Source organism: Scyliorhinus torazame, chromosome 6 (assembly GCF_047496885.1).
Source record: "Scyliorhinus torazame isolate Kashiwa2021f chromosome 6, sScyTor2.1, whole genome shotgun sequence".
Classification (NCBI taxonomy): domain Eukaryota; kingdom Metazoa; phylum Chordata; class Chondrichthyes; order Carcharhiniformes; family Scyliorhinidae; genus Scyliorhinus; species Scyliorhinus torazame.
The window spans coordinates 147,420,849-147,447,401 of record NC_092712.1 but is presented as its reverse complement, the minus strand read 5'-3'; the positions used below and the strand labels follow the sequence as shown (position 1 = coordinate 147,447,401).

Sequence of the window (26,553 nt, the reverse complement as noted above, 5' to 3'; positions counted from 1 at the left end):
ACCTGTATTGCGATCCCGGACCAAACCCCAACAGTTGCTAGGATACTGGACAGAAACCGCAATACTTTATTTTAATTTTGTAAGACTGGGAGGAAAGTATACTTCGCTCCAGGAGCGATTGCATGCACAAATAGGGATATGGTGTATCAAAACAAATTTTATTACAAACACAGGAGTAAAATATCTTTAACATCACACACAAGAAAATAGCTTACAATTACCCATTAAACAATGCATTGGTTTAATAATGACAATGAAACACTAATTCCAATCTGCTATATTTTATCTTCACTCAAGGAAAACCCATCTCAGGTCACAGTCCGCTTTCAAATACAATTAGCAGTCAGGAATACTTGCTGTAAAGAGATGTCTGGTTAAACCACTTTGAGTAAGCGATACCATAAGACCATAAGACATAGGAGTGGAAGTAAGGCCATTCGGCCCATCGGGTCCACTCCACCATTCAATCATGGCTGATTTCAACTCCATTTACCCGCTCTCTCTCCATACCCCTTAATTCCTCGAGAAATCAAAAATTTATCAACTTCTGTCTTAAAGACACTCAACGTCCTGGCCTCCACCGCCCTCTGTGGCAATGAATTCCACAGACCCACCACTCTCTGGCTGAAGAAATTTCTCCTCATCTCTGTTCTAAAGTGGCTCCCTTTTATTCTAAGGCTGTGCCCCCGGGTCCTAGTCTCCCCTGTTAATGGAAACAACTTCCCTACAATCACCCTATCTAAGCCATTCATTATCTTAAGGACTCCAGGAAACAGCTTGTAGAGTCTTCCCTTTTCAGAAATCTCTGAACTGTTCATGGGCACTTAAAAAAAAATTAAACTGCTGGTAGAGAAGAAGCTAGTCTGTTGACAGACAGATCCAAAACTGACCCTAACCTCCACAAAATTGCTTCAGCCCGTGGCTCCTCTTATTAACCACAGAGGGTGGTGGAGGCCGGGACGTTGAGTGTCTTTAAGAAATGCGGCGCATGCGCGGGAGCGTCAGCGGCCGCTGTCAGTTTCCCGGCGCATGCGCGGGAGCATCAGCGGCCGCTGTCAGTTTCCCGCGCATGCGCAGTGGGGAGAGTCTCTTCCGCCTCCGCCATGGTGGAGGCCGTGGCGGAGGCGGAAGGGAAAGAGTGCCCCCTCGGCACAGGCCCACCCGCGGATCGGTGGGCCCCGATCGCGGGCCAGGCCACCGTGGGGGCACCCCCTGGGGTCAGATCGCCCCGTGCCCCCCCCCCCCCCCCAGGACCCCGGAGCCCGCCCACGCCGCCTGGTCCCGCCGGTAAATACCAGGTTTGATTTACGTCGGCGGGACAGGCAATTCCTGGGCGGGACTTCGGCCCATCCGGGCCGGAGAATCCAGCGGGGGGTCCCGCCAACCGGCGCGGCCCGATTTCCCCCCCCCCGCCCAATCTCCGGTACCGGAGACTTCGGCGGGGGCGGGGGCGGGATTCACGGCGGCCAACGGCCATTCTCCGACCCGGCGGGGGGTCGGAGAATGACGCCCCTGATCTGTAGATCAAAACGTTGAAAAACAAAAAATGCAAAAATCACCTCTTTCCCTTCTGTACCGAATTCCCATGGTGTTCCAAATTCCCAAATGCACACTCTCACTCTGGCTGTGTCACACTCAGGATGAACTCTCTCCAAACTGCTTGTGCACGAATCTTTGACCAGTGTTCCATTAAAGGCCTCTCAAGCACCGAGCAGAAAACCTATTAATTGTTTCAACAATCATTTTCCTTGCCTGTTGTTTCTACATCCCTCTAATCTTTCCAGTTGAACTGTTTTAAATCTTTCAGACTATGTGCACCTATCCTCCTCTGTTCTGACTTTAGACTGTCAGCTATATCCCTTCCCACCTGCAGCCTTTTCTTATCATCATAGAATCCCCACAGTGCAGAAGGAGGCCATTTGGCCCATCGAGTCTGCACAGACTCTCAAAAGAGCAGTCATTGAGTTAGTTGGTCTTTCTCAAATTTCTCCATTTTTAGCCTGAACGTGAAGTCTCATCTTTGCATATGATTCTTTATCACCTGGCTGCCTCTAGTGTTTTGGGCAGTGGACCATTTCTTAGCTGTTAGCCTAGCCAACAAGGGGTCAGTTTTAACCTAACTCGCCCTGAGGGAAACTGGCAAGTTCAGCTGCAAGGTTGGTATTATATGGTTGAAGTTAATGGAGCGCAATATAAGAACATAAGAACTAGGAGCAGGAGGAGGCCATCTGGCCCCTCGAGCCTGCTCCACCATTCAATGAGATCATAGCTGATCTTTTGTGGACTCAGCTCCACTTTCCGGCCCGAACACCTTAATCCCTTTATTCTTCAAAAAACTATCTATCTTTATCTTAAAACCATTGAATGAAGGAGCCTCTACTGCTTCACTGGGCAAGGAATTCCATAGATTCACAACCCTTTGGGTGAAGATGTTCCTCCTAAACTCAGCCCTAAATCTACTTCCCCTTATTTTGAGGCTATGCCCCTTAGTTCTGCTTTCACCCGCCAGTGGAAACAACCTGCCCGCATCTATCCTATCTATTCCCTTCATAATTATTTCTGTTTCTATAAGATCCCCCCTCATCCTTCTAAATTCCAACGAGTACAGTCCCAGTCTACTCAACCTCTCCTCGTAATCCAACCCCCTCAGCTCTGGGATTAACCTAGTGAATCTCCTCTGCACACCCTCCAGTGCCTGTACGTCCTTTCTCAAGTAAGGAGACCAAAACTGAACACAATACTCCAGGTGTGGCCTCGCTAACACCTTATACAATTGCAGCAGAACCTCCCTAGTCTTAAACTCCATCCCTCTAGCAATGAAGGACAAAATTCCATTTGCCTTCTTAATCACCTGTTGCACCTGTAAACCAACTTTTTGCGACTCTTCCACTAACACACCCAGGTCTCTCTGCACAGCAGCATGTTTTAATATTTTATCATTTAAATAATAACCTCACATTTATCAACATTGTATTCCATCTGCCAGACCCTAATCCATTCACTTAGCCTATCCAAATCCCTCTGCAAACTTCCAGTATCCTCTGCACCTTTTGCTTTACCACTTATCTTAGTGTCGTCTGCAAACTTGGACACATTGCCCTTGGTCCCCAACTCCAAATCATCTATGTAAATTGTGAACAATTGTGGGCCCAACACTGATCCCTGAGGGACACCACTAGCTACTGATTGCCAACCAGAGAAACACCCATTAATCCCCACTCTTTGCTTTCTATTAATTAACCAATCCTCTATCCATGCTACTACTTTCCCCTTAATGCCATGCATCTTTATCTTATGCAGCAACCTTTTGTGTGGCACCTTGTCCAAGGCTTTCTGGAAATCCAGATATACCACAGCCATTGGCTCCCCGTTATCTACCGCACTGTTAATGTCCTCAAAAAATTCCACTAAATTAGTTAGGCATGACCTGCCCTTTATGAACCCATGCTGCGTCTGCCCAATGGGACAATTTCCATCCAGATGCCTCGCTATTTCTTCCTTGATGATAGATTCCAGCATCTTCCCTACTACCGAAGTTAAGCTCACTGGCCTATAATTACCCGCTTTCTGCCTACCTCCTTTTTAAAATTGTGGTGTCACGTTTGCTAATTTCCAACCCGCCGGGACCACCCCAGAGTCTAGTGAATTTTGGTAAATTATCACTAGTGCATTTGCAATTTCCCTAGCCATCTCTTTTAGCACTCTGGGATGCATTCCATCAGATCCAGGAGACTTGTCTACCTTTAGCCCCATTAGCTTGCCCATCACTACCTCCTTGGTGATAACAATCCTCTCAATGTCCTCACCTGTCATAGCCTCATTTCCATCAGTCACTGGCATGTTATTTGTGTCTTCCACTGTGAAGACTGACCCAAAAAACCTGTTCAGTTCCTCAGCCATTCCCTCATCTCCCATTATTAAATCTCCCGTCTCATCCTCTAAAGGACCAATATTTACCTTAGCCACTCTTTTTTGTTTTATCACCTAATCCTGTGAGTTTCTGCCTGGGAAGTTAGATTAAAATTACCACAAATGTCAGCTGGTAATAATAGGCAGCCTGGTAAGATCCTATCCCCATTTCTGTTGTTTGTCTAGTTACACTTTCCAGTACTAGATGAATGGGAATATGAGGATTTTTGTTTCTTCGAGAACTCAGGACATTGATATCTACATGACTTTATTGAGATTAGTTCACTGTGGAGGCTTTGTGTATAACCAAACAAGGATTTATCGATAACCAGGAAAAGGTTACCAATACACAGGCACAGTCTCTAAATGTGTCTTCAATCTCTGACTCCCGGTTTCACACCTCCCGGGCCCCTACTCCCAGGGCCCTGAGCTTTCTCCCCATTGATTGAGGTTTGCACGCTCTCACACAAAGGGCCCGATCTGGTCACATGGACTACCAGGGCTCGCCCCTTAAAGGGACCACGCTACCACACTTCCTCCATTTGGATCTCCATTCAATCTTTGTATTCTTCTACAAAGTTGATGCATTTGGACATAAATGGGCATTAAAATAATGCATTGTAATACTGCAGAGATAATCGACTCAATATGAAACATACTTTTTGTTATAACACATAATTTCATTCTGAATTTGATGTGACTTTGTTTATAAATGTTGGATAGAAGACTAATTAACTAGAACTCTAACAATACACCGCCACCCCCCCCCCAGCATCGTCCACCCACCTTCCCCACCAGCACAGTTTACCTGCTAGGATAATAACACATTTTCAAGGCACAAACCTTTAATATTTTTCCATTGTATTCAGCATTTGATCGTGAATTATTTTTAAAAGTACAAAAGAAACTTGCTAATACAAAATTGTTAAACCATCTTACTCAATTGCTGTGTTAGAAATAGCAAGAGAACAGATTAACATATGTGGATGTTGTGAGAAAGACGATTGTTCAGCATTGATTTTGTTTTAGAAAGTATTTTATAGAGGCATTTATAATTTTAACATCTTAAACAACAAAGAGATCCAGCACACACACAAAAACCCCACAATAACATACCCAACTCCCCCCAGCCCGAGACCCTAACTACCCATATGTTAGATTCCCTACCCTTATTCGTCACTTCCGTGCCTCCCCTTCCTCGCTCACCCCTCCTGCTGATGGTCAATTTTCCTTGAAGAAGTCGATGAACGGCTGCCCCCTCCGAGCGAACCCCTGTAATGAACCCCTTAAGGCAAACTTAATTTTCTCTAGCCTAAGAAACCCTGCCATGTCACTGACCAACAATATCCGTCACCAGGGCGGCAAAGGCCAAAACGTCGGCCTCTCTTCTCCCCCTGCCCCCGGGCTCCTGAATCTTCCGACACTCCAAATATTGTCACCTCTGGACTCAGAGTGACCCTCCCTTCAAGGCCTTCTGACATGACATCCGAAAATCCCTGCCAAAATCCCCTCAGCCTCGGACACGCCCAGAACATGTGTACATGATTCGCAGGAACGCCCCCACAGTGCTCACACCTGTCCTCCTCAAAAAACCTACTCATCCGAGCCACAGTCATATGAGCCCTGTGGACCACTTTGAATTGGATCAGGCTAAGCCTGGCACACAACGAGGATGCATTGACCCTCCTCAGGGCCTTCTCCCATAACCCAACTTCCAACTCCCCTCCCAGCTCTTCCTCCCACTTCCTCTTCACCTCCCCAATTGGAACCCTTTCCCACTCCGCCAGTTCCTTGTATATTTCCGAGACCCTCCCCTCCCCAACACCTGGTTTAGACAACACCTTATCCTGTAGCCCCCTTAGTAGGAGACGAGGGAAGCCCGGGACCTGCCTCCGGACAAAATCCCGCACTTGCAAGTACCGGAACCCATTCCACCCTGGCAACTCAACCTCCTCCTCTAGCTCCTCCAAGCTCGGGGAAACCCTCCTCAATGAAGAGATCCCCAAATCTCTCAATCCCTGCCACCTCCTGAAGCCCCCGTCTAGCCCTCCCCCCCCAGAGTGAACCAGTGATTGTCACAGATGTGCTGCCTCCTTTGCCCCACACCCTCAGGATGCCACTACCACCGGGCTTGTGGAGTACCGAGCTGGCGAGAACTGCAGAGGTGCCGTTAACAAAGCCTTCAGACTTTGTTAAGCAAGATGCCACCTCCACTCACTCCCACACCGACCCTCCCCCACTACCCATTTCCTAACCATCAATATATTGGCCGCCCAGTAGTAATTAATAAAGTTCGGAAGAGCCAAGCCCCCCTCCCCACGCCCCCGCTCAAGAAGGGCCTTCTTCACCCGCAGAGCTTTCTAGGCCCATATAAAACCCGAGATCGCTGCATTCATCTTCCCAAAAATTGCCTTGGGGATGAAGATTGGAAGACACTGAAACACGAACAGCAATCTCGGAAGGACTGTCATTTTCACAGTCTGTACCCTCCCAACCAATGACAGCGGGAGCATGCCCCACCTACGGAAATCACCTTTCATTTGCTCAATCAACCTGACCAAATTTAATGTATGAAACTGACCCCAGTCCTTTGCTACTTGAATCCCCAGGTACCTAAAACTCCCTCCCACCACTTTGAATAGCATCTCCCTCAGTCTCCTTTCCTGCTCCCTTGCCTGGATCGCAAAAACCTCATTCTTGCCCATATTCAGTTTGCAACCTGAGAACCTGCCAAATTCCTCCAGTATCCCCATAATTCCTGCAATCCCACCCAGTCGGTCCGTTATATAAAGGAGCAAATCGTCTGCATGGTGTGAGACCCCGGGCGGGACTCTTTCAGCCCAGGCCTGCCGGAGAATCGCCAGGGTGGGTGCGAGTCGCACATACCCGCCCCGATGCTGGTCCGCTGATTCTCCGGAGAGCAGAGAATTGGTGCCATTGGCACAAGTCGGGGGCTGCTCTACGCGATTGGTATTTCCCTGAGGACCCTGGAGTCCGCCTGCGCAGCCAGGTCCAGCCGGTAAGTACCTGCTGTAATTTACGCCGGCGGGACTGGCCTGAAACGGGCGGCCACTTGGCCCATTGCCGGGGGGGGCACTGCCAGCGGCCGCCAACCGGCATGGTGCGATTCCCACCCCGGCCAAATCCCCGACCCCGGAGAATTCGGCAGCCGGTGGGGGCGGGATTTACGCCGCCCCACGGCGATTCTCCGACCCAGTGGGGGGTCGGAGAATCCAACCCCTGGTCTTACCCGGCGGGTCCTCGGTGTGGATCCATCTGGGGGTGGCCTGGTTGGGGGGGAGGGGGGGGGGGGGCGGTGGTCCGTCCCAGGGGGGGGCCCTCCGCTGTGACCTGGCCCGGATCGGGGCCTATCGATCGGCGGGCCGGCCTCTCGGGCTAGGGGCATCTTTTGTTCCGCGCTGGCCCCTGTAGCCCTACGCCATGTTGCGTCGGGGTCAGCATGGAGAAGGCAGCCACCGTGCATGCGCGCATTGGCGCCGGCCCCACTGCGCATGCGCAGACCTGCGCCGCCCATCTGGCGCCCTGATCGGCAGCTGGAGCGGCATGGGTCACTCCAGTGCCGTGTTGGCCCTCTGTAGGAGTCAGAATTGCTGCCCCTGAGGCCATGTTGACGCCGTCGAGAAACGTGACGGCATTTATGTTGGCGTCAACACTTAGGGGGCGGGATTCTCTGATCCTGAGGCTATGTTCTAACCCTCCCTCTCACTATCCCCTGCCAAAGGCTCGATGCTCGCAGTGCCATTGCCAAAGGCTCTATGGTCAGGGCGAACAGGAGTGGGGAGAGTGGACACCCCTGTCTTGTCTCCCGACACAGACTAAGATATTCTGATCGAACCCGGGTTGTCCTTGCATTCGCCACCGGTGCCTGATATAGCAACTGGACCCAATCCACAAATCCCTGCCCAAACCCAAACCTTCTCAGGACATCCCACAAATACTTCCACTCCACCCGATCAAAGGCCTTTTCTGCACCCATGGCTACCACCACCTCGATCTCGCATCCCTCCACAGGCATCATTATTACATGAAGGAGCCGCCTATTGTTGGAAGTCAAGTGTCGTCCCTTAACAAATCCCGTCTGGTCCTCCCCTATTACCCCAGGAACACAATCCTCTATACGTGTGGCCAAGATCTTTGCCAGCAATTTCGCATCGACATTTAATCGGGAGATTGGCCTATACGAGCCACAGCTCTCAGGGTCCTTGTCCCGCTTCAAAATAAGGGAAATTGGTGCCTGCAATAACATTGGGGGGAGCACTCCCAGCTCCTTTGACTCATTAAAAGCCTTTACCAGAAGTGACCCCAACAGCCCGGAAAACTTTTTATAAAACTCAACCGGGTATCTGTCTGGTCCCGGGGCTTTGCCCGATTGTATCTCCCCAATCCATCTATAACCTCCCCAAGCCCAATTGGGGCTCCCAAATCCTCCAACTCCTCATCTATCCTCGGGAACTCCAACTCCCCAGAAATTGCTTTGTCCCCTCCTCCCCGGCTGGGGGTTCCGATTTATACAATTTACTATAAAACTCCTGAAACAGATCATTCACCCCCCACCAGATCCAGAACCACCTTACCCCCTGTATCCCTTACTTGCCCAATCTCTCTCGCCGCCTCCTGTTTCCTCAGCTGATGCACCAGCATCCTGCTGGCTTTTCCCCCCTATTCATACACCGCCCCCTTTACCCTCCTCAGCTGTCCCTCCGCCTTACCTGTGGACAGGAGCCCAAATTCTAGCTGCAGTCTCTGACGCTCCTTCAAAAGCCCGTCATCCGGAGACTCCGCATACCTGCTGTCACCTGTAAAGTTTTGCCTACCAATCTGTCCAACTCCGCCCACTCAGCCTTCTCCTTATGGGCCCGAATTGAGATGAATTCCCCCCTAATAACCACCTTCGGTGCCTCCCACACAACCCCCGCCGAAACCTCACCCGTGCCATTGATCCTTATATATTTCCGAATGGCCTCCCTCACCCGCTCATACGCCTCCTCCTCCGTTAGCAGCCTAACATCCAACCTCCATTGAGGGTGCTGGACTTCTCCTTTGCTGACTTGAAAGTCCACCCAGTGGGGGGCGTGGTCTAACACCACTGTTGCTGAATATTCAGGGTCTACCACCTCAGCCAGCAGCGTTTAGTCCATAACAAAAACGTTTATCTGGGAATATACCTTATTCCTCGGCCTCCCAAATCTCCATGGATCCCGCCCCCCATGTGCTCCATGAATCCCTGGAGCTCCTTCGCCATAGCTGATACCTTCCCAGACCTATAACGCGACCGGTCCAACCTTGGATCCAGGACCGTATTGAAATCTCCTCCCATAATCAGTCCATGTGTATCTAGGTCCAGGATCTTCCCCAGTACTGGTCTAACAAACTCAACATCATCCCAGTTCGGGGCATATATATTTACCATTACCACGGCCATTCCCTCCAGCTTCCCACTCACCATGACATATCTACTCTCCGGGTCCGCTTCTATATTCCCCACCTCGAATGCCACACGCTTATTAACCAGGATCGCCACCCCCCTTGTTTTAAACTCTAACCCCAAATAGAACACCTGCCCAACCGATCCGTTCCTTAACCTGACCTGGTCCCCCACCTTCAGATGTGTCTCCTGCAAAATGACCACCGTCTGCCTTCAGTTGCCTCAAGTGCGCGAACACACGGGCCTTTTGACTGGCCCATTCAGTTCCCGAATGTTCCACATTACCAGCCTGGTCGGGGGGCACCCCCCCCCCCCCCCCCCCCCTCCCCTGCTGATCAACCATAACCCCTCCGAGGCCAGTCTTCAGCCCATGTCCCACACCTCCCCTGGCCTGCCCTCGGGCAACCACCATCATCAACCCTCCTCCTCCTCCACTTTGAAAGTCCCCTCTCCGTCAGCAGTATAATCCCCCCCCACTCCCATTCCCCCACCCTTCCCCCCCCACATCGATCTCCAGCTCACCCCCCACTTTACGTCCATGAACTAGCCTGCCCAGCTTGCCTGGCAGCCCCCGCCCATGGCGTCTAGCATCCTACCCCCCCACTGATTCCCCTCCCCACTCTTAGTGCAAACAGTCAAAACACAGGCAAGAAGTATAAACAAACAAACCATCCCTCCCAAGGTCCGAAGCTAAAGACCAACCCCATATCTCTTAACAAAGAACTGTAAACCAGCCTAACTCCAAACAGAACAGAAAAATGGAAAAAACACAAGAAATCCAAACAGGAAAAACCCAAAGTTTTTCCCAGTACAATGCATGCACTTCAGTTCTCCTCAATCAAAGTTCAAGGTCCTCCTTCTTCTGCCAGTTCATTCTCCTTCATGAAGTCCGCTGCCTCCTCCGCCCAGCCAAAGTATAGCTTCCGGCCCCCATAGGTCACCCGTAGGCGAGCCGGGTACAGTAAACAAAACTTAAAGCTCTTCTTGTACAGGGCCGACTTGACCTTATTAAAGCTCGCCCTCCTCTTTGCGAGCTCTGTCCCCAGGTCCTGGTACAGCCGAATCTCGACGCCTTCCCAGATACATCGCCTCGTCTGCCTGGCCCACTTCATGATACGTTCCTTATCCAGGAACCGATGCAATTGTACCACCATCGCCCTCGGCGGCTCGCCCCCCTGGGGCTTGTGCATCAGTGCCCTGTGGGCTCGATCCACCTCCAATGCCCGATCAAACGTACCTTTTCCCAAGCAGCTTCTCCAGCATCTTCCCAACATTCGCACCCGCATACATTCCTTCAATTCCCTCCGGCAAGCCCACAATCAGGATGTTCTGCCTACGAGAATGGTTCTCCAGGTCCTCCACTTTCTCCAGCAGTCGCTTCAGTCCCATCTCTGCTGCCATTGAGGTGGACTGCTCCTCAAGCTCCCCCCCCTCCAGCTCCTCCAACCTCTGGATCGCCGGTCCGTGGGCTGCCAGTCTCATCTCTACGCGGTGAATCACCGCCTTGATCGAGTCCACAGCCCGGGCCAGGTCCTCCAAACTTTCCCTCCGCTGTTGGGTGAACTTCTCATTCAGGAAGCTCACCAACTGGTCCATCGACCACTGAGACAGCAGCGCCGGATCATGCCCGTTCGCCATTTCCGGGTGCATTGTCCGCTCAACCAACTGGTTCGCTTTTTTCTGGGCACTTCTGGACTGCAGCTCCATAAACTAGGGGTCACTCTCTTTTGCTCTCACTTCTGCACCTTTTTCCTCCCAAATTCCTGCTATAAACAAGTGTAAAGGCCGCAAAAAGACCACCATGAGCGGGAGCTGCCAAATGTGCGACCACTCACTCCATGGCCGCCACGGGAAATTGATTGTTCAGCATTGATTAATGTTTTGAAAAGTTCTATCTTGTACCTTTTTTAGATCTTCACCCAAAATGTGCCTATTAATTGCAAGGAAATGGTCATGAAGATCAAGGATGTTCTCAGTTTACCAGAGCAGCCATTTTCAAATGATATCCTAACAGTTATGACATGTGGTCCTCATCTATCCAGTGATCCCTGGAACGTGACTGAACATTTTCCATCTCTGAAGGGCTATTTTGAATCTGTGAGTTGTAGCTTACATGATGAATATTACAAATACAGTGTCCATTAGCTCAATGATTCAGCAGCCTATCAACGATTGTACAACCCTAGTTTGTTTGGCAAATACCCAAATATACCACCTATGTCTGATATAAATTCTAAAATACCCAACTTCTTTGAAGAATAATGTTGTAAAGTAACATTTTCCTTTCTGCATTTTAAGCTGCTTTAAGTTAGAAATGATTTAGCATTGTATACGTACTTCATTCAGATTATATGTTGGTAAACCTTTAATATTATATCATGAAGCCTGATGCTGCTATCTGTGCATGTGATAAAATTGTGAAAATGTATCAACTCTCCATTATTAATTTCACTGGTATAGGCAATATATATGGGAATTTCAAACAAAAAAGGAGACCTGACAATTTTGCAGAACAATGCAGGCCAATTTGTTGTTCACTAATTCAATAGTAAAGATTTGCCTTTTAGTAAATCAAATTGAAGGGTCATTATAGTATTGGTGTGATAAAATTATCTTATAGATTTAAAAAGGAAACCTCGGGGCCGGGGGGGGGGATGTTGTGTGGCATGGTGCAGCATTGACTCAGGCCCACCGCCTTGAAAGCAGTTCTGAGGCAGCCTCAGACATGCTGAAGTGGTATAGTTTAAAGGCCAGTGCCAGTTCTCTGTGTGTGTTGTTAAATATTAGGCCTTCTATCCCTCACCCCATCCATGTCATCCCATGCCTTTCCACCCACTCTGATGGCCCATTCTACTCTTCATGCTAATTCATCATCCCCACTCATTCCCATGGCCCCTTATAGTCTCTATGCCGACACGTGACCTCCACCCACCACTCTTTGGCTATACACCCTTCACTTCATGGCAACTCATGCAGTATCTACCATGGGCAGATCTCAGGAGTCATGATGATCTGAAACAAAGATCCGGGGCGGGATTCTCCCCTACCCGGCGGGTGGGGGGTCCCGGCGGGATGGAGTGGCGGGATCCACTCCGGCGTCGGATCGCCCCCAAAGTGCGGATTTCTCCGTACCTTTAGGGGCCTTGAGGGGCTAGGCCCGCGGCGGAGTGGTTTCCGCTCCACCGGCTGGCGTGGAAGGCCTCTGGCGCCACGCCAGCCGGGGCCGAAAGGACGCTGCAGGCCGGCGCACGTCCACGCATGCGTCGGAGCATCAACGGCTGCTGACGTCATCCCCGCGCATGCGCGGAGGGGGGGTCTCTTCCGCGTCGGCCATGGTGAAGGCTGTGGCCGAGGCGGAGGGAAATGAGTGCCCCACGGCACAGGCCCGCCCGCCGATCGGTGGGCCCCAAGGCCAGGTCACCGTGGGGGCACCCTCCGGGGCCAGATCGTCCCGCGCCCCCCCAGGATCCCAGAGCCCGCCCGCGCCGCCAGGTCCCGCTGGTAAGCGAGGTGGTTTGATCCTCGCCGGCGGGACAGGCATAACAGCAGCGGGACTTCGGCCCATCGCGGGCTGGAGAATCGCCGAGGGGGCCCGCCGACCGGCACAGCGCGATTCCCGCCCCCGCCAAATATCCGGTGCCGGAGAATTCGGCTACTGGCGGGGGCGGGATTTACGCCAGACCCCGGCGATTCTCCGACCCAGCAGGGGTTCGGAGAATCCCACCCCCAGTATCTATTACAGATTTTACTTCATAAAAAAATACTCATGATGGCACAGTGGTCAGCACTGCTGCCTCACAGCGCCAGGGACCTGGGTTCAATTCCGGCCCCAGGTGACTGTCCGTGTGGAGTTTGCACTTTCTCCCCGTGTTTACATGGGTTACCTCCGGGTGCTCCAGTTTCCTCCAACAGTCCAAAGATGTGCAGGTTATGTCAATTGGCCATGCTAAATTGTCCCTTAGTTCCCAAAAGGTTAGATGGGGTGACTGGGTTATAGGGATAAGGTCAGGGCGTGGACTCTTTCCAAGGGTCGGTGCAGTTTCGATGGACCGAATGGCCTCCTTCTGCACTGTAGAGATTCTCTGATCATCAAAGCCCATTAAATAGATTTTTAAATCCCCATCAGGTACTTAATATAATAATAATCTTTATTATTGTAGGCTTACATTAACAGTGCAATGAAGTTACTGTGAAAAGCCCCTAGTCACCACACTCCGGCTCCTGTTTGGGTACACTGAAGAAGAATTCAAAATGTACAATTCACCTAACAAGCAGGTCTTTCAGGACTTGTGGGAGGAAACCGGGGCACCCAGAAGAAACCCACCTGGAAGACACTGGGAGAATGTGCAGACGTCGCACAGGCAGTGACCCAAGCCAGGAATTGACCCGGGTCCCTGAGCTGTGAAGCAACAGTGCTAACCAATGTACTCCCATGCCCCTAAAATTGCATTCATAGTCAAAGACAGCTAATCATTGAATCACCATTTTCAGCTGTCAATAAAATAGTGTATTGACAGGCCCCTACTCTGAAAATAAAAGGTTGTGAAAACAGTCAAGCAATAATAATGTGAAAATTAGGGGCTGTGTCAACAAATGTTGACATCTCCTCTGAAACATGTATTTATTTATCTTTCAAAAGCCAAACAGTTTTGACTTTGAACTACACAGTAAGTCAGAGGTCAGAATTTGCTCAGTTAATCCAAAATGATTGGAACTAGAACTTTAGAGCTCAAACTATAGTTCAATGGGCCAAGGCACCAATCTGCTGTCTTTCTTAGCACATAGGATATTTGAGTATCGTCCATGTGATGGTTCCATGTACAACCATGAAATTAATTGTTTCTGCTCCTTTACAGCTTCATATTTTTAACTCCGTGGTTGCTGAGAAACATGATTTTCATGTCACATTTTCGGATGTGTACAAAGGATGGCAGGAAGTAGGCATAACAATGATGAACAACAACGATTTCTACAAAACCTTCTTCATGAATTTCACCAAAAATTCTGAGCTTTGGAAAGGATTTCAATTCAGCACTTTTCAGGAACACCTCCTTTGGAACCTGTAAGTTGAATTCAGTTATTTAAATGTTCTGGAATTTCACCGTAGTTCTTGCTAATATGTAGATAGGCCAACTAGCGGGGAGGCCATATTGGATTTGGTGCTTGGCAACAAGCCAGGCCAGGTGTCACATGTCTCGGTGGGACAGCATTTCGGTTACAGTGACCACAACTCCTTGACCTTTACCATAGTCATGGGGAGGGATAGGAACAGACAGTATGGAAAGGTTTTTATATGGGGGGGGGGGAATTATACTGCTATTAGACAGGTGCTGAGGAGCATAAAGCTGGAACAGTTGTTCTTGGGCAAATGCACAACAGTAACGTGGGGGTTGTTTAAGGAGCACTTGCTGCTGGATAGTTTTGTCCCACTGAGACGAGGAAGGAATGGTAAGGTGAAGGAGCCTTGGATGACAAGAGAAGTGGAGCTTCAAATCAAGAGGAAGAAGGAAGCTTACGTAAGGTTGAGGAAGCAAGGATCTGGCACGGCTCCAGAGGGTTATAAGGCAGCCAGGAAGGAACTCAAAAAGGACTTAGGAGAGCTCGAAGGGGGCATGAAAAAACCCTGGCGGGAAGGATTAGGGAAAAGGCATTCTACACTTATGAGAGAAATAAGAGGATGATCAGAGTGAGAGTAGGGCCGATCAGGGATAGTGGAGGGAACTTGTGCCTAGAGTCTGAGGAGATCGGGGAGGCCCTAAATGAATATTTTGCGTCAGCATTCACTAAAGAGAGGGACCTTGTTGTTCATGAGAACAGCGTGAACCACGTGAATAGACTCAAACAGGTTGATATTAAGAAGGAGGATGTGCTGGAAATTTTGAAAAGCATCAGGATAGATAAGTCCCCTGAGCCGGACGGGGTATAACCAAGGTTACTACGGGAAGCGAGGGAGGAGATTGCTGAGCCGTTGGCGATGATCTTTACGACCTCACTCTCCAATGGAATAGTACCGGATGATTTTAGGGAGGCGAATGTTGTTCCCCTGTTCAAGAAAGAGAGCAGGGAAATCCCTGGGAATTACAGACCAGTCAGTCTTACGTCTGTGGTGAGCAAAATATTGGAAAGGATTCTGAGAGATAGGATGTATGATTATTTAGAAAAACATAGTTTGATTAAAGATAGTCAGCATGGCTTTGTGAGGGGCAGGTCATTCCTCACAAGCCTCATTGAATTCTTTGAGAATGTGACGAGACACATTGATGAAGGTCAGGCAGTGGATGTGGTGTACATGGATTTCAGTAAGGCATTTGATAAAGCTCTCCATGGTAGGCTCATTCAGAATGTTAGGGGGCATGGGATACAGGGACATTTGGCTGTCTGGATACAGAATTGGCTGGTCAAAAGAAGACAGTGAGTGGTAGTGGATGGAAAGTATTCTGCCTGGAGGTCGGTGACCAGTGGGGTCCACAGGGACCTGTTCTGGGACCTCTGCTCTTTGTGGTTTTTATAAATGACTTGGTTGAGGAAGTGGAAGGGTGGGTTAGTATGTTTGCCGATGCCACAAAGGTTGGTGGAGTTGTAGATAGCGTTGAGCGTTGTTGCAGGTTACACAGAACATTGACAGGATGCAGAGCTGGGCTGAGAGGTGGCAGATGGAGTTCAACCTAGATAAATGTGAAGTGATTAATTTTGGAAGGTCAGATTTGAATTCTGAATACAGGGTTAAAGGTAGGATTCTTGGAAGTGTGGAGGAACAGAGGGATCTTGGGGACCACGTACATAGATCCCTCAAAGTTGCCACCCAGGTTGATAGGGTTGTTAAGAAGGCATATGGTTTGTTGGCTTTCATTAACAGGGGGATTGAGTTTAAGAGCCGCGAGGTTTTACTGCAGCTTTATAAAACCCTGGTTCGACCACACTTGGAATATTGTGTCCAGTTCTGGTCGCCTCATTATAGGAAGGATGTGGCTGCTTTGGAGAGGGTGCAGAGGTGATTTACCAGCTTCCTGGACTGGCGGGCATGTCTTATGAAGAAAGATTGAGGGAGCTAGGGCTTTTCTCACTGGAGCGAAGAAGGCAGAGAGGTGACTTGATAGAGGTGTACAAGGTGATGAGAGGCATGGATAGAGTGGATAGCCGGAGACTTTTCCCCGGGGTGGAAATGGCTGTCACGAGGGGACGTAGTTGTAAGGTGATTGGAGGAAGGTATAGGGGAGATGTCAGAGGTAGGTTCTTTACACAGAGAGTGGTGGGTATGTGGAATGCACTGCCAGCAGAGGTGGTGGAGTCAGAGTCATTGGGGACATTTAAGCGACTCTTGGACAGGCACATGGACAGCAGTAAATTGAAGGGGTGTAGGTTAGGTTGATCTTAGATTAGGATAAATGGTCTGCACAACATCTGGGCAGAAGGGCTTGTACTGTGCTGCACTGTTCTATGTTCTAATTTTTGTTGTTGCTCAGGTGGAGATGATTTTCAGATCTTTGACCAGATTATTGAGGGAGATTTGTAGAACTCATCCACAATTTTTCAATGATCCTTTTTTGTGTTGGTCACTGCAAGGTTCATCCAGATTAATTGGAGGTTCCTTAGTTATTTACATCCTTTTGTTTCCATCAATAATTCCTCTTCTTCTCTCCCTCAGCTCATTATATTGGCTCTTTGAGTTATAAAGGTACAAATCACCTCCAGTCATCTTGTCGAGATTGTAAGTGCAGATAAATAAAGAAGCCCATTTTTTTCTTCAAAGCATGTCCACACATGTGCACTTACCATTGAAATGGTTGAATAGTAATCAAGGTTTCCTTCATCCAAAGCAGGAACTCAGTGGACAGTTGTTATGTCCATGCCACATTCTGGTTGAGATAACCCAGCTCAGCAAAATCCAGTACTGCTCACTGAATATACAAACTGAATCATTTGGGGGTGCTTTTAGAGATAGGTTGAGAGTGAGGCACGTTTCCCACATCTCCTCAAATCAAAGAGCATGGAAAAGCAACCCATCCACGCTCAGGGGTATTCAGGAATTCAGGAGAGACACTGGGCGATATTCTCCACTCCCGCGCCGGTTGGGAGAATCGCCTGGGCCGCCAAAATTTCCCGGGCCGCCGGTCCGACGCCCTCCCGCGATTCTCCCAAGCGGCGGGAACGGCCCGGTTGAATTCCGCGGGGCGCAGGCCGGAGAATCGCCGGAGACCATAAGGAGTGAAAGTAAGGCCATTCGGCTCATCGAGTCCACTCCACCATTCAACCATGGCTAATTTCAACTCCATTTACCCGCCCTCTCTCCATAGCCCTTAATTCCTCGAGAAATCAAGAGTTTATCAACTTCTGTCTTAAAGACACTCAACGTCCCGGCCTCCACCGCCCTCTGTGGCAATGAATTCCACAGACCCACCGCTCTCTGGCTGAAGAAATTTCTCCTCATCTCTGTTCTAAAGTGACTCCCTTTTATTCTGAGGCTGTGCCCCTGGGTCCTAGTCTCCCCTGCTAATGGAAACATCTTCCCTACATCCACCCTATCTAAGCCATTCATTATCTTGTAAGTTTCTATTAGATCTCCCCTCAACCTCCTAAACTCCAATGAATATAATCCCAGCATCCTCAGACGTTCATCGTATGTTAGGCCTACCTTTCCTGGGATCACCCAAAATGGCGATTCTCCAGCACCCCCTCTATTCTCAGGCCCGGATGGGCCGAGTGGCATGGCACCTAGGGGCCTCAGATCTCAGGAATCTGCACATTAATATGAGACTAGCTGTCTCGCTCTAATATGCAGATTTGTTAAAAAATGATCCCGCTCACAATTGAGGTTCCCCCGGTGCCGTCCACACCTGGTCGCTGCCATCTGGAACAGCACGCGGATGCTGGGGGGGGGGCAGCCTGCGGGGGGGCGAGGGGGGATCCTGCACCGGGGGGTACCTCAAATGTGGGGTGGCCCGCGATTGGTGCCCACCGATCGTCGGGCCGTCCTCTCTCAAGGAGGACCTCCTTCCTTCCGCGGCCCCGCAAGATCCGTCCGCCATCTTCTTGCGGGGTAGACTTAGAGAGGACGGCAACTACGCATGCACGGGTGACGCCAGTTATGCGGCGCCGGCCGCGTCATCTATGCGGCGCCGCCTTTACGCGACGACAAGGCCTGGCGCATGTAGGTGACGCGGCCCCGATCCTAGCCTGAATCGTTCGGGATCGGGGCCGTTTCGTGCCGTTGTGAACTTCGACGGCGTTCACGACGGCGTGGGCATTTCGGCGCGGGAATGGAGAATCCCGCCCACTGTCTTCAATGAGCCATTTTGAATAGGTTCTTGGTAATTAACCATTTGTGGCAACAGAAAATAGAAACTGCCAGGTCATCCTTCTGATTGCAAGATGTCTATGACCTATCAGGTTTTATATGGAGAAAACAATAAGAATAGAAAAGATGAGTATCGTAAAAGAGTCATCAGTTTAGTTCTTAACTGATTGATTTTGCTTTCAAAAGTAATATATCTAGTGCTCTGAACCAGCAGGTGTTATTTGCTGCACAAACCAAATCCCCATGCGAAACTTGGCCCACGTAACAATGTATTTTTTTGTATTCTGACAAGAAGAAATCTACTGAATTCAGAATCCACAAATTTTAGTAACACTTTAGGGATTTTAAACATTGAATTAAAACATTCATTTAAAAAAAAAAGAAAACTTAAGCACTCAAGATTATAGTTATACAGTTGAAATTTGTTTCACAGAATATTTCTTCAAAGATTCTCACTTGGTTAGTCACACAGATATAGGAGACAGTCCCTTATAGATGTTTAGCTACAAGTTTCAAGCAATATTACCACAAGTTGAACCCACTGTTGCTGTTGGAAAAGCCTTCTCAAAGTTCTCAGTCACAGGACTTCACAAACTCACTTCCATTCTGCTGTGGAAATGCAAGAAATTTTAAAAACAAAAACTTGCTTTAAAAAAAAGAGACACTTTTCTGGATTGGCTGGAATGACTGCATCAAGTTTTGCACCTTCACAGCTGTTGTACTACGACAGAGCTGTTCTCTAGGAGGTCTAATAAAAGGCCCAGTTGGCTGGACAACTGGTTTATGATGCAGATTGATGCCAACAGCGCGAGTTCAGTTCCCGGACCAGTTGAGGTGATTCATTCTTTCTCAAGGCTTTCTCAACCTTGTCCCTCAAATGAGGTGTGGTGACCTTCAGGTTAAATCACTATGAGTCAGCTCTCAATGCGGAGAGCAGCCTATGGTCCTCTGGAACTATGGCAATCTTTCCATTTTACATTTTTTTAATAGGGTATAAAGGCAACATTGATCTGGAGATTTTGAGTTAATTTGTCCGACAAGTTTGCATTGCTATTTGTTGCAATGGAGTGATTAATGTTAAATACCTAGGTACAGGTCCGTAAATGTGTATGTTTTCTCATTGTTCATTGAAGAGGATTTTGTGCTGGTTGTGAAGTAGACTTGGGGTAGGATTATCCAGCCCTCTCTGGCAGCGTGATTCTCTAGTCCTGCTGCCAGGAAACCCGTGGTAAGGGGCTGCACTTCCAGCTGAACCAGAGAATCCCACCAGCACGAACAGCCGAAGAATTCCGGCTTCGATCTTTGACCTCTCAATCTATGGCTTTCACATCTGCAACTGTTGACTTCAACAGCCTACTACTTACTGGTGTGGGAGAGGATGTTTCACATCGTTAACCTATCTGTTTTTACTTGGAGCAAAAAATGGAGTTTAATTATTGCTTGGTTGGTCTGCAACTAAAACAGCACCTTAAAATTATAATTTTTTTGTCCTTTACTAAGCACTTAATTTTTTCCAGGGCCTTTGATACATTCGATATGTTAGGATCTGCATTGGCGAGCCGTGATTTCTGGCCAGGCATAGAAAAGCACATTAGAGGAATTTGTTGGTTGATCGAAAACTCAAACCAGCCTCTCAAAGGTGAGTAAATAGAAAACAGGCCCTGTAATGTAGAATCATATTTAGTTTACAGGTCTGGGTAATGGTCTGGTCTTATTTTGAAGCAGAGAGGGCTGAAAATAATGCATTAAATGAAGGGTGTGATTTAGTGGCCACGTTGCACCCGAATGCAGCTCCCCGCTGCTCAGTGTGGCCGATAAAAGCCAGGTGACCCTGCTCCCGGGATCTACCGGCTCGCAATGCCTCACAAGATCTAACGTGATCTCGCGAGACATTGCGATGTGAATCCCGCCAATTGTGAGCGGGATCATTTTTTAACAAATCTGCATATTAGAGCGAGACAGCTAGTCTCATGTTAATGTGCAGATTCCTGAGTTACCTGAGATGTGGGATTAATTTCCCTTGCTTTGGAGACCTTGGGCGAGCGCTGTTCAGTAATGGTCTCCACAAGCGGGGACCAGATGGAACGGCACTCGTAGGGTTCTCCCAGGGGATCTGAGGCCCCTGGGTGCCATGCCCTTTGGGCAGGGTGGTACCCTGGCTTGGCTGGTGCCACCTGGGCACCCTGAAACTGTCATCCTGGCAATGCCAGCATTGTGCCCAAGTGGAACTGGCAGGTACACTGCCAGGGTGCTAGGTTGGCACTGCCAAGGTACCAAGCTGGCATTTCTTGTGGTGCAGTCGGGCTGGGAGTACACTGCACGGGTGTTTGGGCAGTGTGGGGTACTGTCTAATAGTGCATTGGGGCTTGGGGGGTCGGGAACGCTTTGTGGGTCTTGGAGATGGGGACACCATTTTAAAATGGCATCCCGATTTCTTGCTACACTGAGAAGTTCCGGCGAGCGGAGTTCCTCAGTGCACAAAACAGGGCTATCTGCAGCCTCAGCCACGTATTCCCCATTGAGGCCCTTATCAAACGTGAATCACGTTTTACAGCTATGTGTTTCTCAGAGCTTCGAGCGCTGGGAAGCACACGGCTAAACGCGCTCGCTGTGGGACTTTGTTCTCATCCAGTTAAATCGCACCTTACGTTTGCTAGTTATCTTTCTGGATTAAGGTTCACACTTTTGTTTCCCTTGAGGCTTTGGATTTGTTTAACAAGCTTTGAACATTTATACCAATCACTGTCCACTTTAAAATAAAGAAGACACTCTATATTCAATGCATGAATATTACAAGGTAATTATACTACAGTAGTATGAACAGTAATATATGCAATTTATTCACACTGTACATTATTACTGTATGGACATTTTGTATTTCTGTCAACAGTTCATTTGTATCTTTGCACCTCTAAAATCTCTCATGAACCATGCCCAGCTCAACTGTAGTTTTCCCTGTACGTTGCTGGAAGTGCGAGCTGATGAGACTACAGGGCACCTGGGATATGATTGAACAACAGGACTAAAAATGTATCTCCTTGATGAATTTGATTTAAGGATTGGGAAAGTAAAAGAGGAAATGACAGAGAAGAAGGATGAATTAGAGTGGGTGAATCAGAGTGAAATCAGTTACAGAGACTTGGGGCTGGATTCTCCGCAGCCCAACGCCGAAATCGCGGCCGGCGCCGGGGCGGAGAATCCAGTTTGACACCGTAATCAGACCCGGCGCCGGTTCGGCGATTCTCCAGGCAACGGAAATCGGCGTCACCGAGGGGGAGCCATTGCCAAAGATCCGCTCAGCAATCCTCCGCTCCCAACCGGACGAGTTCTCGATGGCATGGAACTAACCTGCTATTGCCGGTCGGGATGTTCGCGTGGCGGGTGGATCGGAGACCGGGGGGGGGGGGCCTTGTAGGCGGATGGGGATTTAATGTGCGGGGTTTGCAAGTCGGGCATGCAGTCGATTGGGGTCTCTTGCTTTGGTCTGGCTCCGCGGTCCGAGTCCGCCATGGAGCACGGCGCGGCCGCTGGAGGCTGCTGCCCTGCGTATGCGCAGCCTCTGACCCAGACGTGCGGGGGCCCGTATCTGCAGCAAAAGCTGAGATTCACTACGGGTTCCTGCTAGCCCCCTGCAGGCTTGGGAATTCGTTTAATTTTTTTGCAGGAATTTCAGGAGTAAAATTCCACCATTTTTACGCTGGCGAGGGGACACTGGGGAATCCAGCCCTTGAATTTTCACAATGCCAAAGAGTTTCTCTGGTTCAGCCAAAATGGTGCCGGGGGCCTGATTCCAGTAATTGTGCCCTGAACCCAGCACCCACCATTTTCATTAGTGGGGAACAGGGCTTGGTTGTAATTTGCATATCCATTGTTCGCAGAGGCAGCTGTACATTGAAGTGCAGCTCCCTTCATTTAGACCCAATATTTGCCAGTGGGATGTTCAATATATGACTTGTGTGCTTTTCGACCTTTCAGGCTGATATCTAAAGCTGCCAGATTAATTTAAAGAGGTTGGGTATTCTTTTGGAGAGGTAGGCTGGCCATTTGAATAGGTCCAGGGACATCTTGGGGAGTACTGAGGTGCCCTTTTGGCGAAGGTCAAGTACTCTTTGGGATTGTTGGGAGAAGACTTAAAGAAGTGCATAAAAAGTTGATAAATTTGTTGGAACTATCAGGCTGTCAAGGAAATTGTGAAGGAGTCAACAGACTGTCAAGATTTCAAGAGAATTGTCAAGCAGTCAAAGAACTGTTAAGCTGTCAAGGGAACTGGTAAATGACAAGACATTTAGACCACTAGCCTTTATAATTTTGAAAAAGAAAGGACACTTTGGTATAAAAAAAATAGTGCTTGACATTTCCCTTTGCCAGTTGACATAAGTCTGAGGGTCATCAATATAGGATTTATTAGAGTGGATAGCTGTCAGTTCACCATTTTGACTGACAGCTCTAAATGCTTATAAATGGTGCAATTGTACGGCCATTAAATCTCATGAGAGGCGTCTTGAGATCTAATGAGATCTTGTGAGATGTCACGATCTGGATCTCGTCCTCATTGGACGGGATCTAGATTTGAATGTTTAAATGAGCAGTTAGCCTACTTAAATATGTCTGCGCCGGAGTCTCCCAAGGCCCTGGATTAAAAGCTCATGCCTGGGATACCTAGCCACTAGTCCACACAAATGAGGACAAGTATGTTGGGGTGTTGTGGAGGCTTGGAGACTGCGGTGGGGGGTCGAGAGATCGGAGTGGCATTTAAAAATTAAGGAAATTAAGGTAAGTATGGCCTCAGCCGAGGGTTCCTCGTCGAGGCCATAAAAAAACAGAGTCCCACTCTATCTGCTATAGGCACCAAGAAACACCCCACTAAACATGTCCAAAGCAGGACTCTGTTTTTTCCTGTTAAATTGCGTCCAATGTCTTTCAAGTAAGGCTACGAATACAGATACTTGCTTTTATCTGGGATTAAGTAGTTGAAGGAAGTTAATACAGTGAATGGATTTTTATCAGTGGGAGTGTTTTTTTAAGTAGTGTATTTATCAATGGACATTTAACTTTATTTTCTTTCATCTCAGCATGGGTCCTGAGATCTGCCCAAGGTGAATGTTGGATGAGTTGACATAGAGGGTGTAAAGGAAAAGAGTGTTGGGTATGGGGCATAATTTGGCATGATTTGGATTAAGTTGGTAGAGGGACTCTCAAGGGTCATGGAAGGTCGCCAGAGGTGGATATGTTGGCAGATGTCCTCCTTACTAATATCTGGGGCTTTTACCAAAGTTAGGAGAGCTGTCCCTCAGACTACGCAAGTAACAGGCTGAGATAGTCATACTCATTGAATTCTAGCTCAGAGACAATGGGTGCAATTCTCCCAAGAAATGACTAAGGGAGCAATTCTCTGGCCACTCATACACTCACCCATGCACCCACTCACCCCATTCATCAATTCACCCACTCAGACTTTTACCCAGTCACCCACCTGACCCACCTCCATCCGTTGAACCATTCACCCACTTAATAAATCATTGACTTACGAAAGACTTGCAGTTTTAAGATTTACTTGAATATGGCAGCTACTGTGTTGAAAAGGAGATCCTCGGAGATCTGTCCCTTCTTCTGTCTCTTCTTGTGCCCAATGTTTAACCTCGACAGCCTGTGCTGACCCTTGATTTCTTCAGCTGGGATTGGAAGGTACAGCTGAAAAATTGGGTGGCGGAAAGCTTCGTGGACAGTGTCAATGTGGCCAGATTTTAACTGGCTGAAAGATTTTGGCCAAAGTATTCATTAAGAATCATGCCAATGTCTTCCACCTACCTATCTTTATTGGTCTCTAACCGGCTTTACCCTTACCTTTGGGTGGTCTTTGACATAAGGATGCGGAAATGGGGTGTCCGTTTCCAGCTTTGGGTGTCCAATCCTTTATCCTGAAGTAATGTATTTGTTCTGAACCTTCTCAATCCTCTTGAACCCGTCGCAATTATTCCAGTCCACTTTTACCTCGTCACTTTTAAACATTGACTCTTGTCATCTTCATCTTTTTCCATAATTAGAAATGATATTTAACCACTAAATATCTCTCAGTATACCTTCCATCCACCCTGCTTCTCTCGGTACAACGAGGAGTTTTAGCGAGCGGAGCTCCCCATTGTAAAAAGCGGGGTTATGTGCGGCCTCGGCCGCATGTTCCCCGTTCAGGCCCCTTATTTAACACAAGTCGCATTGAATAGCCATATGTTGATTGGCACTGCAAGTGCCGGGAAACATGCGGCTAAATATGCTTGCTAGGGGACCTAGTTTCTGTCCTAAGTGTCATTTTGGGTGGATTTTGCGGGGTGATTCCCGCCGGTTGTTTGGGCGTGATCTAGATCTGCATTCACCCACATCTAGATTTGATTTTGGAGCTTGGGGAGTTTCTCACTGAAAAATCACACACCGCAAGAAATTTTTTCTGCAGTGTGGAACTAAAGATGCCGGCAAGACTGGATACTCGGAGATCAGGCTAGCAGTTTTAAAGGGTGCCGATCTCAAAGTGGGATTGAGGGGTCCTACAGCTCCCACCAACAGACATTGTGATGCCCAGAGGTCAACCTTCCCCATCACTAAAAGCACACGTGATCTGCGCCAACCCCTACCCCCACACCAGCCAGATGTGAGGATGACCTATTCCCACACTCATCCATCTTTGGGCATCGTGCCATCGCTCCCCATCCCAAGTGATCATACCCTGCTATGAGGTCACTGAGGTTGAGGACACCCCTACCTTTAAGGCATCCCCCCACTTTAAGCCCCCGTCATTTATGTCCCTCCCCTTTAAGGCCCCCATTTCATCTCCCCCACTCTTTATAACCCTCTTCTTAAGCCCCCTTCAACCCCACCCTTCATACCCACCTTTCACCCCCACTTTCATGGGAAAGGCCCCCTCGGGCCATGCCTATTGGCAGTGCCAATCCGATACCCTGGTAGTGGAACCTCGGCACTGCCCTTGTTGCTTTGGCATGTCAACTGATACCCATGTACTACCAGCTTGGCATTGCCAGGGTGCCTCATTGATACTGCTCCGATGCTACTGCCCTGTTCCTGACCACCCGGGGGCTCTAAAGCCTCCAAACACCCAGACATAGCCATCATGGCTGTTTTTTGTTTTTGCAGGCCAGTGCTAATTCGTGTTGGCGGGAGACCTCACCGCTGGGGTTGATGAATACCGGGAGCTGGGAGACTGCGGTCTTAAATGGGCTGCACATATTTAAATTAGCCAAATGACTCATTTAGATACACTATCTGGATCACGCCCAGCGAGGGCGTGGTCCAGATCACAATGGGTGTAGCGGGTCGGGGGATTATGCGCGGCTTTGCACCTGGAGCAAAACACGTTTTTGGCCTCTCCCACTATGCACCCAGTGTAACGGGATTGACACCGGGCACAAGCTGTGGGAGAATCGCACTCAATGTCTCAGACACCACCATCACCATCCCTGGGTATGTCTTGGCCCATCAACAGGACAGACCCATGAGAGGTGGCAGCAAAGTTGTTAAAGTTGGGAGGGAATTGACCTGAGAGCTCTGAACAGAATCCGGGACCTCATGAAATCACATGGTATTTGGGCAAACATGGACATGAAACTCCCTGCTGATTACCACCTGCCAATCCCCCTCAGATGACTAATCAGTATTCCTTCATGTTGAGCACAACTTGGATGAAGCACTGAAGATGGCAAGGGCACAGGATGTATTCTGGGTCATTGACTTCAGTGTTTAGTGCCAAGAATGACTCAGTATCATCACTACTGACCGAACTGGCCAAGTCTGAAAGGGCATTTTAGGGTGGGAGAACCAACAGGAGGAAAAAACTCACCCTCACCAATCTATCTGTTGCAGATGCCTTTGTCCATGACAGTATTGGTAGGAATGA

The 26,553-nt window shown here is 48.9% G+C and overlaps 1 protein-coding gene across 1 annotated transcript in view; it reads left to right on the top strand.

Moving 5' to 3' along the window:
• LOC140425056 (ATP-binding cassette sub-family A member 13-like) overlaps positions 1–26,553 on the top strand; it is a 505,398-nt gene that overhangs the window by 192,343 nt on the left and 286,502 nt on the right. Inside the window, exons 13-15 of the mRNA XM_072508872.1 lie at positions 11,267–11,452; positions 14,212–14,417; positions 20,168–20,289. Coding sequence (XP_072364973.1) covers positions 11,267–11,452; positions 14,212–14,417; positions 20,168–20,289 — 514 coding nt within the window. The remainder of the gene's footprint in view (positions 1–11,266; positions 11,453–14,211; positions 14,418–20,167; positions 20,290–26,553) is intronic.